Source organism: Aotus nancymaae, unplaced genomic scaffold (genome assembly GCF_030222135.1).
Source record: "Aotus nancymaae isolate 86718 unplaced genomic scaffold, 86718_ANA_hifiasm-v0.15.2.pri h1tg000011l, whole genome shotgun sequence".
Taxonomy (NCBI): Eukaryota; Metazoa; Chordata; class Mammalia; order Primates; family Aotidae; genus Aotus; species Aotus nancymaae.
In genome coordinates this window covers 56,003,436-56,024,483 of record NW_026988422.1, presented here as the reverse complement: position 1 = coordinate 56,024,483, position 21,048 = coordinate 56,003,436, and the positions used below count along the sequence as shown (strand labels likewise).

The 21,048-nt window shown below is 40.9% G+C and overlaps 1 protein-coding gene across 16 annotated transcripts in view; it reads right to left on the bottom strand.

The window, feature by feature from the left end:
• The window catches only part of RGS6 (regulator of G protein signaling 6), a 646,702-nt gene that overhangs the window by 214,119 nt on the left and 411,535 nt on the right, over positions 1 to 21,048 (bottom strand). For all 16 annotated transcript variants that reach the window (XM_064375005.1, XM_012438057.2, XM_012438051.3 and 13 more), the window contains exon 3: positions 11,754 to 11,853. In XM_064375005.1, coding sequence (XP_064231075.1) covers positions 11,754 to 11,853 — 100 coding nt within the window. The remainder of the gene's footprint in view (positions 1 to 11,753; positions 11,854 to 21,048) is intronic.

Below are 21,048 nucleotides of genomic sequence, written 5' to 3'. Positions count from 1 at the left end.
TCATTGAGAACTCCATCTTATAAATGAGTTGTTTCTTTAGCTTTCTCCACTGACAAGCTATAGTTAGGTTGTTTCAGGGCTCTTGTCAGTTACCACTCATCCATTTGTTTTTCAGATTCTTGAGTTTTGTTGCTATTGTCTCCTGTGTTGGGAGACTATTCTCCATGAGTCTTTCACATATTTGTACAACTTGAGAGTGAGGCACTGATGGCCTTTTGTACTGGACCATCTTTTCAAAGATTTTTAAGGATATTTATTTCCCATGGTAGATTACTATAATAGTGGCTTCCATCTTTTAGATTATGCTTTTAAAATAAAAATCTTTTACTATAATTTTTGTGGGGTTTCAGAAGCAAAAAGTTAAATAAGTGTATTCAATCCATGATATTAAGGTATATCCATTTTGGATGAGTTACCCTGTGCTCTATTTCAAGTCAGCAGGTTCTGTCAATCATACTTTCCTCTGATCTCTTGAACCCTACTGCCACTGTCCTTACATGGGTGGCCCGGAGGGATAGATACTGCTATTTACTAGCTGTGTGACCCTGGAAAACTTACTCATGCTCTTGAACTAGCAGTTTCCTCCATTACATAGTGGAGAAAATAACAGTTTCTATCCCATGGTTTTTGTTATTGTGGCGGTTTTGAGACAGAGTCTCACTTTGTCGCCTGGGCTGGAGTGTAGTGGCATGATCTTGGCTCACTGCAACCTCTGCCTCCTGAGTCCAAGTGATTCTCCTGCCTCGGCCTCCCAAGTAGCTGGGATTACAGGCATCTGCCACTTCGCCCAGCTATTTTTTGTATTTTTAGTAGAGACAAGGTTCCACCATGCTGGCCAGGCTGGTCTTGAACTCCTGACCTCATGATGTTTGTTTTTTTGAGACAGAGTCACACTCTCTCACCAGGCTGGAGTGGATTGGTGCAATCTCAGCTCACTGCAACCTCTGCCTCCTATCTCACAGGGTTTTTATAAGGATTTAATGATGCATGGCTGTACAGCCATGGTTTCAGTTGATGCTGTGGTTGTTGTTAATATGGCCTTCCTTATCTCCCACATACATTCCCTCATCTAGATTCCATAACTAGTCTCCACAGTCCTCATTTCTTCCAGCTTAATCTTCCATACACTTCATGGATGTGATTTCCCTCGTATTTAAAACCTCTGGTGGCAGCCCATCTGAACAGGGTGGATGGATTACCTCTGAGATAAAGGTAGCCCTACCTTTGACACAAAGTCTACAAGTCAGCGTTCCTTTGTAATCTGTTGTTAGGAGTAAGTGTTGTATCCTTTTCATTCCTGTGGCTATTCTGCCAACAGGCTCCTCTTCTCAAACACACACACACACACACATAAATGTGTTTTAAACTCCAACCATACAAGCAAGCTTATCTTTACTGAAACCTGGCATGTGTTTCATGTATTTGGGTCTATGGAAATTCTATTTTCTCTATATGGAATGACTTTCTCTGGGTTTCTACTTATGTTTAAATCCGAGTTCAAATTACCATCTATGGTAGATTATTATGGTAATGCCCACCAATGAATCATGTCTCCCAATGTCAACATGACGCTGACATCCTACTCCAGGAGGTGGAGTTGGTTTCTTCATTCTCTTCAATCCAGACTTTGCCTTGTGATTTGCCTTGAAGAACAAGATGTAGAGGACTTGACATAGTATGAGTTCTGGAGCCTAGGCCTTAAGAAGTCTTCCAGTTTTCATCCTCTCCTGCTTGGAACCCTAAGACCATGATGTTGTGAAGAAGCTCAGTCTTAACCTATTGGAGGATACAAGGTGACATGGAGAAGAACTGAGGCCCCAGTTAAGAGTAAGCATCAAGGCCAAACAAAAGAGTGAGGCCACTGTAGACCCTCCAGCCTCAAATGAGCCATCAGATGACTATGGCCTCATTGCCGAGACCAGCAGAACAGCCCAGATTGCCAAATCGTGGAATCATAATCATAAGAAACAAAAAATCATTGTAGTTGTAAGCAATTATAGTTTGTGGTAGTTTGTTATACAGCAATAGATATAACTAATGTATCTTCTCAGAGAAAGATTCTAGGTATACCCAAGAAAAATTCATAATTCTCTCTCCTGGGCTTAAATGGCATTTTGTCCATTCTTCTATTATGGCACATAGCTCATATAATCATTGGTTTACCTGTGTCTGTTTCTCTCACTAGATTAATAGCTTTTTAAGAGCAGGGGTCATTTCTTTGTTCATCTTTATATCATCTGTGACTACTCTAAAGCCTGGCACATAGAAACAGTAGGCATTTATTAATCAAGTCATAAACTCACCATCTTCTACTGAAACCCTTTCACTTGCCCTCTTGGACTCATGGTGAATCATATGGAAAATCAGTTAATATTCCTTTCATCTTCTTGTTCTTCCCCAGTGGCCCTGCTTCCCTGCAGCTCTCTTAGGTGGTGGCTATCTCTCCCACACTTTATATGCCATGGGGCTTACAGGTAGATAAGTGACTGTCGTGCTTCTAATGGCTACTTTCAGATTATCTTCTTCCCCTCCCTCTTCTCTAAAACACATTGATCTTTGACTCCCTGAACATCTGATTAAACTACTTGTACCTCTTATTGTGAAAGTGATCCCTGGTCCTTTGCTTTTCATTCCATAAAGATTTTAACTCACAATCACCTTCTCTAACATTCCCCCAGTAGTGATTTCAATATTCACACAGCTCAGTCTTCTAGTATCATAGCCTCTCAGTTCCTTAACCTTCTCTCCTCCAATAATCTTCCCCTATATCCCATTTCAATCCTTTGTTCCTATGGTTATACCTTAGATTTTTGTCCTTGCCAATAATCACAATATTTCCAAAACCTCAATTTCAAACATGCCACCATCCAGTCACCATCTCCTATACTTTTAGCTCTCTTACTCTTGCCTCTAAAAGCTTCAAAATTCCTTTGTCACTTGACTTACAATTTATTGTAATTACTACTCTTCATAGTTCCTCACCCATCTCACATTGTCATTTTCATCCTTACTCAACTAAATGTAATGGCCAATCATTTTAGTTACTCTGCCTCTATCTTGACCTATTATACCCTCAAACTTGCTATAACATCAATTAAGTTCACTTTCTACCTGAGCCATGCCCAAATCCACAGAGGCAAATGTGGATGGGGAAATAATTATCTGTCTTTACATTCAAAAATATTAATCATTCTAAGAAGGTCACATTTGTGCAAAAGTACATTCTCACACTGCTATAAAGAACTACTGCCAGAGACTGGGTAATTTATTTTAAAAAGAAGTTTGATTGACTCACAGTTCCACATGGCTGGGGAGACCTCAGGAAACTTACAATCATGGCAAAAAGGGAAGCAGGCATGTCTTACATGGCAGCAGGCAAGAGAGAGTATGTGAAGGAGGAAGGGTCAAACACTTATAGAAACCATCAGATCTCGTGAGAACTTACTCACTGTCATGAGAACAGCATGGAGGAAACTACCCCCACGATCCAAACACCTCCCACCAGGTCTCTCCCTCAACATGTGGAATTATGAGGATTACAATTTGAGATAAGATCTGAGTGGGGACACAGAGGCAAACCATATAAGTCACAATCAAAGTTCCATTTCCCTAGTCCAGTCAATCTCTCCTCTCCTAGTTGACTATTTTATAACTTATGATCTCTCTTCAAACTTGCAAAGTCTCTACCACTTTTGCTTTCCATATTACTAGGAACACAGTGACAATGAGAAGTTCTATAAGCTCCCATCACCTCCCATCACATCTGCCCACTTATTTGTACCTGTGTGCATCTATTATGCCTCCTTTCTTCTTTCTATAAATAAATCGCACGTGTTTCTACCTAAAGCTATTCACCTATACGCATATTAGATTCAATCCTCTCTTTTCATTGATATCACTCCTTCAAGTTTTTCCATTCTCTTGCATCATCTCCCCCTCTCTACTGAGTCATTTCTAGAATACAAACATATTATCTTTTTATTAAATTAAAAATCTACCTTTTCTGACCTAATGAACCCCTCTAGAGCTGACTTCACTTTACAAAGGAGACTCTTTCCAAGATTAACTATCTTGCCATCTCAAATCACTCTCCTTGTACTCAGACTTTAACACATTCCAATAAGGATTTTTGCTCCCAATGTTTCACAGAATGTGCCCTTACCAAGGTCAGCAATGAATTCAGTGTTGCTAAATTCAGTGATCAATTCTCAGCCCTTAGCTTATCAGTATAGCTATAGTAGGTCACTCCACTCTTCCTTAAAATACTTTCTAGAAAAGTTGGCTTCCAAGAAATTATATCCTCTTGATTTTTCCTCCTTGTCTCCAGCTACTTGTTGTCAGTTTATTTTGCTGTTTTCTCCATCTCTCCCTCACATCTATAGATTGGAGTACCCTATGTTTTAGGACTAGGACTGTGTGTTCTATCTATACTCACTCCCTTGTGACTTCATTATTCCCATGGCTCTAAATACTGTCTATATGCTGATGGCTTATGAACCCAGCTCAAACACTCCCTTAAAATCCAAATCCACATACTCAAATACCTATTTGTCATCTTCAACCGAATGTCTAATAGGTCACTAAAACTGATCTAAAATTTATCTTTTGATTTCTTACCCTTCAGCTAACAACTGCTCCCCACCCCCACCCCTGGTGCCACATCATAGTCTTCCCCATTGAAATTCATAGCAACTCCATTTTTCCAGTTGCTCATGACAAAAAGTGTGGATCATGGCTAATTCCTTTTTTTCCTCTCACATTCTATATCTGATCAATCCCCTAATACTGTCTGTTCTACTGTATTAGTCTGTTCTCATGCTGCTAATAAGGACATACCCAAGATAGGGAGATGAAGGAAAGAGGTTTAATTGACTGACAGTTTAGTGTGGCTGGGAAGGCCTCAGGAAACTTATGATCATGGCATAAGGCAAAGCAAACACATCCTTCTTCACATGGCAGCAGCTAGGAGAAGTGCAGAGCGAGGAGGGGAAAAGGCCCCTTATAGAACTATCAGATCTCATGAGAACTCACTGACTATCATGAGGCCAGCATAGAGGTAACCAACTCATGATTCAATTACCTCCCACTGGGTCCCTCCCAAGACATATGGGGACTATGGGAACTAAAATTGAAGATGAGATTTGGGTAGAGACACAGTCAAACCATGTAATTCCACCCCTAGGCCCTCCAAAATCTCATGTCATCACATTTCAAAATGCAATCATGCTTTCCCAACAGTCCCCCAAAGTTTTAACTCATTCCAGTATTAACCCAAAAGTCCAAGTCCCAAATCTCATCTGAGACAAGGCAAGTTCCTTCTGCCTACAAGCCAGTAAAATCAAAAGCAAGTTATTTATTTCCTACATACAATGTGGGTACAGGCATTGAGTAAATACACCTGTTCCAAATGGGAAAAGTTGGCCAAAACAAAGGGCCAACTTTGTTTGTAAAGCTGAGAATTGAGCTGAGAATTGTAAGGGCTGAGAATTGAGTCTCCTTTGTAAAGTGAAGTCAGCTCTAGAGGGGTTCATTAGGTCAGAAAAGGTAGATTTTTAATTTAATAAAAAGATAATATGTTTGTATTCTAGAAATGACTCAGTAGAGAGGGGGAGATGATGCAAGAGAATGGAAAAACTTGAAGGAGTGATATTACAGGCCCCATGCAAGTCTGAAATCCAATAGGTCACTAATTAAAGTTCTGAAATAATCTCCTTTGACTTCATGTCTCATATCCAGGTTGTGCTGATGCAAGAGGTGGGCTTCCACTATCTTGGGAAGCTCTGCTCCTATAACTTTGCAGGCTATAGCCCCCCTCCTGGCTGCTTTCATAGCTGGCATTGAGTATCTGCAGCTTTTTCAGTTGCATAGTGCAAGCTACTGGTGGACCTAACATTCTTGGGTCTGGAGGACAGTGGTCTTCTTCTTACAGCTCCACCAGGCAGTGCCCCAGTGGGGACTCTGTGTGGGGGCTCCAACCCTGCATTTCCCTTCTGCACCGCCCTAGCAGATGTTTTCCATGAGGGCTCCACCCCTGCAGTACACCTCTGCCTGGACATCCAGATGTTTGTATACTTCCTCTGAAATCTAGGTGGAGGTTCCCAAATCTCAATTCTTGTCTTCTGTGCACTCATATGACAAACACTATGTGGAAGCTGCCAAGGCTGGAGGCTTGCACCCTTTGAAGCCATGGCCTGAGCAGTACCTTGGTCCCTTTTAGCTATGGCTGAAGCAGCTGGGACACAGGGCACTAAGTTCCTAGGCTGCACACAGTAGTGGGGCCCTAGACCCAGTCCAGAAAACCACTTTTTCCTCTTAGACCTCTGGGCCTGTGATGGGAGGGGCTGCCTTGAAGGTCTGTGACATGCCCTAGAGACATTTTCCCTACTGTCTTGGCAATTAACATTTGGCTCCTCCTTACTTATGCAAATTTCTGCAGCCAGATTGAATTTCTCCTTAGAAAATGTTTTTTTCTTTCCTACTGGTTCATCAGTCTGCAAATTTTCCAAACTTTTATTCTCTCTTGTGTCCACAGATGTCAAGTATCACCTCTTGAACACCTTCCACTTAGACATTCTTTGACAGATACCCTAAATCATCTCTCTCAAGTTGAAAGTTCCACAAATCTCTAGGGCAGGGGGAAAATGCTACCAGACTCTTTGCTACAGCATAATGAGAGTTACCTTTGATCCAGTTCTTAACAAATTCCTCATCTCATCTCCATCTGAGACCACCTCAGCCTGGACTTCATTGTCCATATAATTATCAGTACTTTGGTCAAAGCCATTCAACAAGTCTCTAGGAAGTTCCAAACTTTCCCACATCTTCCTGTCTTCTGAGGCCCCCAAGTCTCTGGGAAGTTCCAAACTTTCCCACATTTTCTTGTCTTTTTCTGAGCCCTTCAAACTGTTCCAACCTCTACCTGTCACCCAGTCCAAAGACGCTTCCATATTTTTTTTTTGAGACAGGGTCTCACAGACTGGAGTGAATTGGTGCAATCTCAGCTCACCGCAACTTCTGTCACCCAGGCTCAAGTGATTCTCCTGCCTCAGTCTTCCAAGTAGCTGAGATTACAGGTGTGTGCCACTACCACTTGGCTAATTTTTGTATTTTTAGTAGAGATGGGGTTTCACTATGTTGGCCAGGCTGGACTTGAACTCCTGACCTCAAATGTTCCATCTGCCATGGCCTCCCAAAGTGCTGAGATTACAGGCATGAGCCACCATGCCTGGCTGCTTCCACATTTTCAAGTATCTTTACATCCATACCCCACTTGCTGGTACCAATTTACTGTATTAGTCCATTCTCATGTTGCTAATAAAGACATACCCAAGACTGGGTAATTTATAAAGGACAGAGGTTTAATTGACTTATAGTCCAGTATGGCTGGGGAGGCCTCAGGAAACTTAAAAGCCATGGCAGAAGGGGAAGCAAATATATCCTTCTTCACATGAAAGCAGCAAGGAGAGTGCAGAGCAAAGATGGGGGAAAACCCCTTATGAAACCATCAGATCTCGGTTGAACTCACTCACTATCATGAGGACAGCATAGAGGTAACCATCCCTTCCATGATATGTGGGAATTATGGGGACTATTATATAACTCAAGATGAGATTTGGGTGAGGACACAGCCAAACCATATCATCTACCTTCAGACTTGAATCAGAATCTGACTACTTCACACATCTCCAGTGCTAATAGCTTAGTGTATTAAGCCATTTTCACACTGTTATGAAGAATACTTTTTAAGACTGACTAATTTATAAAGGAAAGAGTATTTATTGACTCACAGTTTCAGATGGCTGGGAGGCCTCAGGAAACTTATAATCCTGGCAGAAGGTAAAGGGGAAACAAGGCATGTCTTACATGACAGCAGGAGAGAGAGAGAGCAAGGGGAAATACCACACTTTTAAACCATCAGATCTTGTGTGAACTCAGTCACTATCATGAGAACAGCATGGGGGAACCACTTCCATGATCTAATCATCTACCACCAAGTCCCTCCCTTGACATATGGAGATTATAATTTAAGATGAGATTTGGGTGGGGATACAGAGCCAAGCCATATCACCTAGTCCGAGTCACCATTTTAATAACAGCCTCCTATCTGGCACCAAAAATCCTCAATCCCCAGGGAATTCTGAATACAATAGAGTGATCTCATTGAAAGGTAAGTCAGAGCATGTCAGGCCATGTGCAAAATCCTGCAGTGGTAAGAGGCTAAGTGATCTAGCTCACCATTCTCATGTAGCTTCATCCCTGCTCTCCTTATTTTCTTGACTCTATTTTAGCTGCCCTGGCTCTTCCTCACAGATCCTCAATGCTCCAGGAAGTCTCCCGACTTGGGCACTGAGCTCTGGCTGTCTGGAATGCTATTTCCCTCAATATCCATACGATTCAATCCCTCATCTCCTTTCCACCTTTACTCAAATGTCATCTTCTCAAGGAGCTCTTCCTTGAATACCTATTCCAAAATTGCAACATTCAAAACTCCCCATCCTTTTTGTGTATTTTATTTTTTCTCCTTGGCCTTTATCACTACCTAAAATTCTACAAGTTTTCCTTACTTATTTCCTCCTCTACCAGAATATAAATTCCATGAGGGTAGAACTTTTTATCTGTTTTATTTACTTCTGAATCTCAAGTCCTTAACAATGCTTTGAGAATAGTTAACACTCAATAAATATCTAAACGAATAAATAAAAAATGAATGACCGAGCATATTGTAAAAAGAATCAGGAAATTTTAGAAATAAAAAATAATTGAAATTACATACCTAAAACCTGGATTAAAGGGATAATTAGTTTTCATAGAAAGGCAGGATATCAACAAAAGGGAGATATTTCATGGCTCATTTATGAGGCTAGCATAAATCTGATACCCAAACCAGCAACTATGGTAAGAAAAACAAGAGACCAATGTGGCCCATGAAATAGATACAAAAATCTTAAACAACATTACTGAACAAAATCTAGCCATGTGAAAAATAATTTAGTAAAATTACATGCATAATATATATATGTATCATATATATAGTAAAATTCCACTTACACAGATTTTTAAATTAGAAAACACTAACAATACAAGTATCCTTCATTACCCAAATCTATCTGGGATCTATTTTGGACTGAATGTGTCTCCTCCAAATTTATATGTTGAAATCTAATCCCCAATGGCATTAGGAGGTCTTTGGGGGGTTTATGAAGGAGCACCCCTCATGAATGGAATTATTACCTTATATAGAGAGGCCAGAGAGCGATCTAGCTCTTTCCACAAAATGAGGATACAACAAAAGTCAGCAGTCTACAACCTGGAATGGGCTCTTACTAGAACTCATGATGGCAACCCGATCTCGGACTTCCAGCGTCCAGAACCGTAAGACATAAATTTCTGTTCTTTATAAGCCACCCAGTGTAAGGTGCTTTGTTCTAGCAGCCTGAGCTGAGTAAGACAGAATCTTAGTTCAAACAGTGACAGTCTCAATAATGAGTTGGGATACTTATGAGTACTTGAACTGGGTCTATTTATTTTTTAAGTTAAGATACAGTAATACTGACTCTGTGTGTGTGTGTGTGTGTGTGTGTGCATCCTGTTCCATGAATTTTTGTTGTTGTTGTTGTTGAGACAGAGTCTCACTCTATAGCCTAGGCTGGAGTATAGTGGCACAATTTCGGCTCACTGAAACCTCTATCTCTCCCAGGTTCAAGTGATTCTCCTGCCTCAGCCTCCCAAGTAGGTGGGACTACGGACACACACCACCACAGCCAACTAATTTTTGTATTTTTTAGTAAAGATGGGGTTTTGCCATGTTGGCCAGGGTGGTTTCAATCTCCTGATCTCAGGTGATTCACCCTGCTCAGCCTCCTAAAGTGCTGAGATTACAGGCATGAGCCATCATGCCCAGCCTGTTCCATAAATTTTGGCCTGTAGAGAGAGTCATGTTACCATCACCACAATCAGTACACAGAAATGTTCTATCATCTTATAAAACTCCCTCCTGCTGTTTTTTGTAGCCACACTTGTCCTGCAACTGACAGTCTATGGAAATCACTGATCTATCCTCTATCACTATAGTTTTGTGATGTATAGAATGTTGTATACATGAAAGCATATAGCATATAACCTTTGAGACCGGCTTCTGTCACTCAGAAAAATGACCTAGAGATTAATCCAAGTTGCTGCTGGTATCAACAGTTCCCTGGCTTTATTGCTGAGTATGGAGAGACCACAGTTTGTTTATCCATTTACCCCATTCATTGAAGGACATTTGGGTTCTTTTCAGTCTTTGGAGATTATGAATAAAATTGCTATATTCTTCAGTATACTTCAAAAAAAAAGTTGCTATAAACACTTACATACAAGTTTTTGGGTAAACACAAGTTTTCATTTCTCTTGGAATGAATACTCAAGAGTGGGACTGCTGGCTCATATGGTAAGAATATGTTTAACTTTATAAGAAAGTGCCAAACTATTTCCCAAAGTGGCTGCTCAATTTTGCATTCCTATTAGCAATATGTGAGAGTTCCAGCTGCTTCACATCCTCACCAGCACTTGCTACTATCAATATTTTTATTTTTAGCCATTCTAAAAGGTATATAGTGAAAACTAAGTCCTTCTGGTTACTGAATTTTGAAAAGCATATAGGTAGATTAAGAGACTTATCTCAAATGTTATCTTAATTTATTTGGTTACTTGTTTGGATAGCAAAAGATACATGCCTAGGTGGTAAAACTATGAAGAAAACAATGAATTGATTAGTATATGAGCAGATAGTGTTTAGGGAAGTGGATGCAATACAGTAGATACACAGGGGGCTCTAAGATACTGATAATATTTTGTTTATAAGGCAGGATGGTAGATACATGTGATGTGTTTTATTATTCTTGAACTGCCCACGTGTTTGATATATTTCACAATACAAAATTTTAAAAGAAAGATGAACACACAAAACACAATACAAGTAATGAAAAATATTTTCAAACCTCTCTTTCAGGACTTCAAATATGGTGAGTTAAAAAACTGAAAATAAAAGCATTTTGTAGAATTTGAACATAACACTTTCTTTTTTTTTTAGGTACAAGTTTTAATTTGATCTTTTTTTGGTCCAGTTAGCTTAGATTCATCGTATGCTTTTACTCGTGCACAATTAGTCAACGTAGTTATTCAGCACCTCATCTATAAACTGCACTGTGTCATTGCTGTGGCTAGTGCTAATGAAATGTAAAGTATGTCCTTCGTTCTCAAGGATCTTATAAAGTACCTGGGCAAACAAAACTAATAACCTGAAGTACATAATATCATACCACTGTTAAAATCTTCCAGTGAGTCTCTTTTATAATTAGCATTCTGTCTTCAATAAGGCTTCTTTCATTCCCCATCCCATCCCCTTAGCATGTTTTTTTTTTTTTTTTTTTTTTGAGAGATGCAGTCTTGCTCTGTCACACACTTTCTTAAAAACCTGTTTAAACTTAATTTCTTTAATATTTCATTGCTTGTGTATATCCCAGAGGCAAAGTTGCTAATGGGCCACTTTATTAATGGGCTTATTTATTTCCAGAGGCCTCAATCTGCATGCACTCAAAGGGCTGGTCATGGTAAAGCCATTCTTAATGACAGGCAACAAGTAGCTTCTTCCTAGAACTAAGACTAGGATGGAACCTGAGTCAAGAAACATTCAGACATCCTATCAGGCCACAATCTAGACTTATAACTGTTTGGTAGTTCTGATTGTTACCAGCCCCGGAAGGAGGTATTACCTGTGACAACACTGGGGATTTTGGAGAGAAAGCTCTTGACTGTTCTGATGGGCACACCCCCTGTCTTGTCATCTTGCATCTTTGTAATGATGTCTTCAATCTGAAAGAGGTTCAAAAAAGAAGTGTTATTTTCTCCCATAATGTAATCATAAATGGTACCTTTTTAAACAGCCCAAATGTGTAAACTTGGACATCAACAACATATCAGAAAAAGCTCCCGTCTAATCCCTCAATAAATACAGTATCAGTATTTGCTGTCTACTACATGCTGGGTATAGGGAGGTCTGAAGTATACATACAGAGCCTAAGTCATGTCCTGGAACAAGTTCCCAGTTCAACAAGTTATGGAGGAAGAAATACATTAGGATTCTTGATGGGATCCAACATATAATTTAATATGTATGTGATCACAGTCTCCTTCTTTCCCAAATTGGGTTTATATACAGATTGAAACATATGAAATTTCTACATTCAACCCCTACCCCTTCCACAAAGGTAATTTCTTATGGCTCAATCTAATATCTTGACATAGATTAACATGCTGCTATTGCGAATTGCAGACAGGGCTACCTTTGGGATCAGAGAAGAATACATCTAGAGTCACATGAGAGAAAAACAAGACATGGAAAGCTCTGATCTGAAGAAGTTGGAAAACAGGTCTCAGTGGTCATAAGTGGTGATGTGTGGATAGCTATTTGAGCCTGTACTAAGGTGGTCAAGGACAGGATCTTCTTTTGGTAAGACCAGGCTATCAGGAGAAAAGATCACAGTGGGCTGTGACATCTTACTGGGGAAAACAGAACAGAGAATGAGGATGGATTGATGAGGGTGTAGGTACCTAAATTGGGAAACCAATTTTTAGCTAATAATTTACAAGCCAGAGTCATCTCCTGATCAGAAATATTCAGAACAGGGTACAGGAAAAATTCTGTATTAAGGACAGATCTTTTAGTCTGGGGAAGGGAGAGCAACTGAAGGGGAGAAAATAATGTTTAGTATTATGTTTTATTTTCCTAACCAATAGAAATATCTTCAAAACACCAAGATGGAGTCTCCGAATGAGTCCTTAATAGAGGCTCATAAGGCTAGAAATGAGTCTTAGAGTTCACTTATTCTAACATACCACTATTGCAACTTGATGTTAAGTGATTTACTAGAAGACATAGGACTAATAACTTGTTAGAGAAAAAGTTAGGGCATGGCATGACATATCAGCACTAACAGCCAAAATATGTTAAAAATTTATTATGTACAAGGTACTATTCTAAGTATAATACACACATTATCCTGTTTAGTCCTCATAATTACTTTGTGACATAGATTCTATTATTATCTCCACTTTTTCATATAAAGAAATGAAGATTTAGTGAGGTGCATCAATCAGGGTAGGGTGGATTGAGTTATGGTAGCAAATAACCCCCCAAATGTCAATGGCTATGCACAAACGTTATTTCTGTCTCATGCTACATGTCTAGTGCAGGTCAATAGGGGAACTCTGCTCATTGGAGTTACGTCACCTTGCATGTTGCTGGTCACTGTGCCAGATGAGAGAATTCAGGGGAGTTTCTCACTGGGTATTAAACAGTATAATCCAGAAGTTACATAAAGCATGTTTGCTCACAATCTTTTGGCCAGAACTGATCACATAGCACCACCCAACCACAAAGGAGCCAGGGACTCAATCCTCTGGGTGCCAGGAGGAAAGGGGAACTGAAGATCTGTGATGAACATGAGTGACAATTGCAGAGGTTAAATAACCTTTGCAACCTTTGCAGGGTCACACAGATACCCAGGTGTGCAGCCAAGTTTGAATCTAGCCATAGATCCCAGAATGGCATCTAACCCCTGAGCCATTCTGCCTACCAGTAAGATTCCCAGAAAATCAGCCAAGCATGGAAACCATTCTCACTGGATTCTTCTGGGTTTCTCTAAGTACTGAAAGTGAAAAAGAATCCTTAGCTCCCAGCCCTTCACGGGGTAGATGAGTGTCATGCTAGAAAAAAAAAAGTCATTCTCTGAAGACCTGAATTCTGTTAAATGAAAACTGAAGAGGGGGTTTTATCCTAATTCATGTTAATAATCTCAGTTACTGCTGGCCTTTTGTCTACTAAACTCAACCCAACAATTGAGAGCAGTTTGAGTATTATTTGATAGCCAAGGAGAGCTATTCCTAGAAAAATTGTCACATTTTCAAGGTAATTTATGCATTTGATCTAGCATATTATTTGAAACCAGAAGTATCAGTTACATTGATGGTTTCTATGAAAATGGCCAGAAAACCATTGACAATTGGAAGGAATCCAATAATTTGATTCAGGTAGACCCCTGAGTGGACCCTAGATGGTAATGATTTACACCTCTGCTGCTGTTGGCTGGATTTGAAGGACTGGCTCTGTGACTTCTTTTTCCTCCACTCAGTTTAGTTATCTCACCACACAACTGAATCTTAGAAGGCTCATTTACTAAAGAGGTCCTATCTCCTTATGTTGGCCCAACAACGTACTAAGTGGTACATCATTCATCAGGGGTCACAGCTAAATCAAAAGGACAATCCCCTCAACTAACAGACAGGAGACTGCACTCCAGGAATAGTCTGCAACATCACAGGTGTGGAAGAAGGAATGATTGACCCCCAGTTTCTGACTCTGCCATGGTATTAATAGATACCTGAATACTTGCCCTGGCCTCATGGTGAGCAGTCCACCTCTTCTCTTTTGGGTTTGGCCATATGATTTGCCTGGCTACTGGGGTATTATTGAGCATGATAGGAACAGAGACTTGCTGTGTACTGCATGGCTGCAGTTACTCTCTTCTCTTGCCCTCTTACCATGAGAAAAACATGCCTCAGATAGTTGTTATTCCAAGAAAAATGAGAGACAGCTGGAGCAAATGGTACTGAACCCATTGCTAGATCAGCCAAATTCAGCTGGCCCGTAGACTCATGAGTAAGAAATAAATGCTTATTTTTGTAGATCACGAAGTTTTAAGTGGTTTGCTCTACAGCAAAATGATGACACAACAAGGCTCTGAAAAAAATGCATTTATCAGAAATTTCTGAAGCCACAATAAATACTTGATGATCAGAGTCAGTGAATTGTAGAACTGGGGTATCTCTCAATCACCCTTTCTAAGAATATAGATATTCAATTTATTACCACCCATCTATTTAAAAACTCTTAGGGACTACATATACTATTTAGGCAGTCCATTCCTTTGTTGTGTCAGACAAATTTTTGGTGTTGTTGTATTTGATTCTTGAGCACAGTCCACTACAATATTGGCTAATAATGCTCTCTGAAATTCCTCGTCATGGTTTCTGGAGAATTCCCCAGAGTACAGATCCAGTGAAAATTATAAGTGACCTCTCAGGAACTGATAAAAATAATCACAAATCTTTTTTGAACATCTATTTTATGATCGATACTGCCCTAGGTATTTTAAATATTTGATTATCCAGTCATAAAAGTTATTTAATAAAGACACTGAAATTGAGGCTCAGAAAGGTCAAGCAATTTATCCAAGATCAAACAGCTAGTAAGTGGCAAAGCCAGGATTCCTACTCACATCTTCCTGACTCCGACGTACAGCCCAGTTTATCCAATCTAAAGTTCATCTTCTATTTCTCAGACATTTAGAAAAACTTGTTTATAACCCTTCTCTGAGTACTGTGACTATTAGGTTCATCAATGAGGGCAGCTCCTGGAAGGCAATGTTCAGAGGCATGAACCCAGTGAGTGGCCCAGAGACGGGCTGATCCTAGGAACCTCACTTCTCCTAGCACCATATGCCAAGGTTACTGCTTTGTTTGCTGTGGATCTCAGGGTGAGCTCCAGTGGAGTCTGGAGTTGACCCTTACACTATACAGCCCATTAAGTCTTGAGCTGAACCTGGCACCCAAAGAAAGCTTTTAGTCTCAGTGCCACCTGGTATACTCCAAATGTTTAACCTTTTTGCCTCTAGTATTTTTAATTCATTTCTTCCTTACTGGACAATGAGTATAATTTATTTTACCTTACAAAAGGGGCAACTCTTTGTCTATGGCCTTAGTAGTTGATTAAAAATACAGAACAGAGGCATATATACATAGCCTCTCATCTCCCTCCTTAGATTCAAAGCCTTTTTTTAGGCAGAGATTATAGTTGGGTTTTCATTTTCATTTTCTTAGTTAACATGAGTTGAGTACCCACTCTGGGCCGGGTGCTGCTCTAAGAACTTTACCTTATAAACTCACTGAATTCTCACAGGAGATAGATTACTGTATCCCCATTTTATAGACAAGGGAGCAAAGATTCACCTTCGTGTCTTCAACCAAAGCCTGCCAACAACCTTTTCAGACACAAGGCACTTAATACCATTTGCATCGAAGGGAAAGTTTAGCGCAGGCCTAAAAGGGCAGAGGAGGATGCAGAGAAATTGATCCAGATAATCAGATTCTCAACCATCTCATGATTTATTTCTTCCCAGTGAATGTTGCTGTCTTGCTGTGCAGCGCTCTCTCCCTTTGTCCCATGGGTTTGGTTAGATTTATCTTCCACTGGTAGATCATGGCTTCTGGGTCAGGGATGGGGTGATGGGAAGGTATAGAGACTTATGTTTTCCTGACTGTTCAGTTCCTTCTAATGTCTGACACCTTTTGTTCCTAAAGAAGAGCAAAATCAATTCCCCGACATCCTTTAAGATGAAGTTCTGTGTCATTAGGAAGGCTGTTTGGACTTAAGGGTCACTGTGCCAATCAATAAGCAGGTGGCCCTTATCTGACAGCCAAACGATGCAGAGAAACCACTTGGCCAGCTCCGCTGGTTCTGCCTGGATGGGCCAAGCCATGGGAACATCCTTCTTCAAGGAGCTCAAGGCTCAGCACTGACAGGCAGGTAAAACATTCTTCCAAACAGCAGGGCACTGGAAACCATTATGCCATAGAGTGGGTTTTCTTTTAAATGAGAGAAATATATAAAGGTAGATATAATTCACCGAAATAGCCCCAAGAGTGCGTGAAAGGAGTGAGGAGAAGCAATCTTCTCTTTACAAACCGGAAGCCACAGAGGGGCAGTAGGAAGAACGTGGGGAAGAACCCAGGAGACTGGCTGGCCTCGGCTTCTCCCACGTGCTGTGTTGACCTGGGACAAGTTGCTTCACCTCTCTGGACTTCACTTTTCTCATCCCTACAGTGATAGGCCTGGTTGCTAAACTGAGGTTTCTCATTCTCAAACTGGAGAGACTTCTCTGACTTGACAATATAAAACTCTGTCTGCGAGGGAAGGGCAGGACAGGAAGCCAGGTCTCTGGGCTCTTCTTCTCCACGCTGTCTTACCAGGTGGATTCACACAGAACATGTCCCTGCACTAAGAGGTGCAAGGCGGGGGAAGTATGTTGGGCAGGACTGGGGAGTTTCTGATGTTTCCAGAAACTGTGCTGGGCAGATGGCATCAGAAACCAGACAGAGCTCTGACCCAGAGAGGCCCTCACACTGCTCCTTCTCCATCAGCCCACGCCCCTTGTCTCTGCTTGTACCCGTGATACTCCTAACAGAAATGACAAAGGGCAATATTAGTTTTGTTTCTATAAATTAATGATCCAATGAGCTAATTTATTTAGCAGCTTCATTTTTTCCCCAGTGGAGACTTTAAAAACTTAAAGTATAGCAAACTATACCATGATTTTTTTTAAAAATCCACCACGACTTCGACAAAGCAGCAGAGAGTATGCCTCAAGCATGAAGGTTCTTTTTACTGAAGCATTTCATCTTGACTTTGCAATCAATTGCCTGTTTCTAGCTACTAATGATCGTCACTTCGGAGTCTGTCTTTCACTAAAGACCCCTTCTGTTTTGGTGTCTGCAAATGAGTGAAACCGATTCCTCGGACACCGTCTTATCAGCCCAGGGGCAGAAATCTGAGCTAATGATAATCATATTTCTTAATCCAAAATGTGCACGCTTCATTGTGCAGGCTCTGCCCCATATGTGTTCCAAAAGATCAGGCCATTTCTCTTTTTTTATTTTTAAAGACACAGTGTGTTGCTATTTCCGACTTTTGCATGTATTTGGGTTATGTACTGGCTTAGTGGACATTCACTGAGCACCTCCCAAGTGCCAGGCACTGTGTTCATTTCTACAGTTATGTAAATAGCAGAAGACAGAATCTGTTCTCCTTCCTCATGGACTAAAACATTTCAGAGTGACTTAGGGATCTAGGCTTACAGTTAAGGCTGTGTTGGAGGCTGAAGAGCTAAGCATGGGTACCAAGGAGGCTGGAAGTGAAACACTAAGGAAACCCACTGTAGGCCCATGGGAGGAAACCATCACGGCTCCCTTCCTCTTTCCCTGCCTCTTTTATCATCCCACTCAAAGGCTGCAATTTCAGTGGCACAAGGGGAATTTGGGGATTCCACCTGCTGACTATGACAATGATCAAAATGCCTATTAATTTGTTTTCGGCTAAGCCTATGTTTGGATTGTTGTATCTGTTTAGAACACTTTTAATGGAAAGTAACAACCGCAATAAATCCAACTTCCAAAGATGGGGGCTGATATTTTCCACATAACACACAGTTCATATGTGGGTGGTGCTGACAAGGATGCAGAGGCTTGAATCTACAAACACCACCATCTTGGGTGTTCCCTTGTGGTTGCCTGACAGCTGCCCAGCTCTAGTCATCCCTTCTCTGCGAAAGGTGGGAAGTGGGGAGGGGGAACAGCTGCACTCATTCCTTTTATCAGGGAAAGCACATTCCTTCCCAGAAGACCTCAACAGATCACTGCTCAAGTCTCAGGCCAGAGCAGGGTCACATGACTATGCTGAGCTGCACAGGAGGTGGGGAAGAACATATTTAACTTTTCCAGCCTCTATACCACATGGAAGCAGGGAAAGAGAAGAATGGAAATGGGTTAACCATGTAACACTGTCTGCCACGAGACCCTGTGTTAAAGAACACTCGTATAGGATGGTTGGGCAGGCCCTGAACCCTCTCTGATCTGTTTCCCACACTGCAGCCTGTATGATACTCTTAAGAGGGAAAGTCTGAGGGGAGGGATAGCACTAGGAAAAATAACTAATGTAGACGACGGGGTGAGGGATGCAGCAAACCACCATGGCACGTGTATAACTATGTAACAAACCTGCACATTCTGCCTATATACACCAGAACTTAAAGTATAATAAAAAAAGGGAAGATCTGATCATTTAACTCCCCTACTTAAAATCTGTCCATGGTGTCCCAGTGCTTATCCTGTTATAAGCTCTTATTAAACCCTCTATCTTTTCTCCACATCAACAATCGCTCTAATTTGCATTTATATCTCCCATTGGAGTGTTTCTATCTCCCGTTAGAGTACCTAATAATAGGTACTCAGTAACTATTTCTTGAATGACTATATCAATGAATGAATGAACAAATGAATGACATGAGTGCTATATTCTTAAAGAACTATATCTTAGATTCCAGCATTCAGTGAGACTCAATATATTAAAAGGGTCTTGGGGGTGGTGATGTCTGCAATTTACAGTAAATTTAGTATTTACACTTAAGATCATTTTGCTTTGGGAATGGGTTCCATAAACAAAACTCTCAAGATTTCATGAACCTTAGCAACAATGTTCAAGGTAAAGCTCCAAAGGCATCCATGTATCAGTTGAGTGGGGGGCCAGTTCCCCAACGTACTGTGCCTGACATTACCCAGGGGCAGTAGTACCAGGGCAGATGGATGAGGCAGCATTATTTGTTTTGTCCCCTGGAGGCTTACTTTTACAGTTTTAATATTGCCATATGGAGTGCTTCATAAATTACTTTTATGGAAAACATTTCATTTTCTTTCATTTAATTGGAGAGAAAAGCTAACAAGAATGACCTTCTAAGTCTGAGATCAAATGGCTTGCTGATACCTTAGGAAAATGTCTTTCCCCTGAGCTTGGCTAGAATAGCCGAGCCTTAGAAGGCATCATCTTTCTTGTTTAAGAATCTGTTGTTTGCTTTGCAATATGAGTGGAGCAAGTCCTTTGGTCAGGCCCTGGACTGAGGAATCTCTGACTGCAGATGGCCAGCAACAATGTAGATGAAGACAATAGATATTGGCCAACAAAACATTCTAGCAACTGCAGAAGACCTAAAATCCCTTCATTCTAATCTCCTCAAGTTACCTGAATTCGAGTGTGTCATCTGCTTCTTGTTGGGAACCATCCTTCCTTTAAAGAAAAACATGCTGATATTTGAGAAGGGTAAATTGTTCAAGGCCAAGTGAGACTGTTGAATAAATGAGATTATTGGCATGAACCAGAGCTGGCTCCCTGGATCACCGCACCAGCTGGCCAGGGCAGCTGCCAGGGAGGCCTCAGCTCACCTAAGGCTTTAGCTGAGTGGAAGAAGATGCAGAAAACGGGGCCATGCCATAAGCATTAAAGTTTAATACACACCATAGAAGGCAGAAAAATGTTCCCCCAGAAGAGATCCATGTCCTAATCCCTGGAATCTATGAATATGTGGCCTCATATGGCAAAAGGGACTTTGTAGATGTGATTAAGTTTAAGGACCTTAAGATGGGAGATGACCCTGGTTATCCAGGGTAGACTCAGTGAATCACATGAGTCCTTGAAAGCAGAAGACCTTTCCCAGCTGTAGCTGGTTAGAGACAGATGTGATGATGGAAAAGGGGTCAGATAGATGAGACTTTGCTGATTTTGAAGATGGAGGAAGGGGCCACAAGCCAAAGAATGCAGGCAGCTCCTGGAAGTTGGAAAAGGAAAGAGAACAGATTCTCCCTTAGAGCCTCCAGAAAGAAACACAGTCCTGCTAGCACCTTGATTTTAGCCCAGTGAGATCTTTTCAGGTTTCTGGCCTTCAGAATTATAAGATAATAAATTCATGTTGTTTTCAACCATTAAGTGTATGGTAATTTGTTACAGCAGCAACAGAAAATGAATACACACAGTGATTCCCATCCACTAGCAAATCTTTGGCTAATCAGTATTCCATATTGTTTCCAAAACAGATTAGTATGCATCTTCTCCTTTTGGGGAGGCAGGGGGTGGATTTCCCCAAACTCTGTGGCTCTCTCTTCCCTTCTGAACAGCTTAATGGCCAAGCCAGTCATCATCCAGGACCTGTGGCAGCCCACTTGGGGAAGATGTCAGGGATGATGACAGGGAAGATGCCTGTCTATGAATACTAAGTCATTGCCTCCATGGCATTTTCAATGCTGCATTTTTTTGGTTTATCTGGGGTCAGTTAGATGGGTGGCTTAGAGGTTATTTCTGGGAGATTTTTTTTTTGAGATGGAGCCTTTGTCACCCAGGCTGGAGTG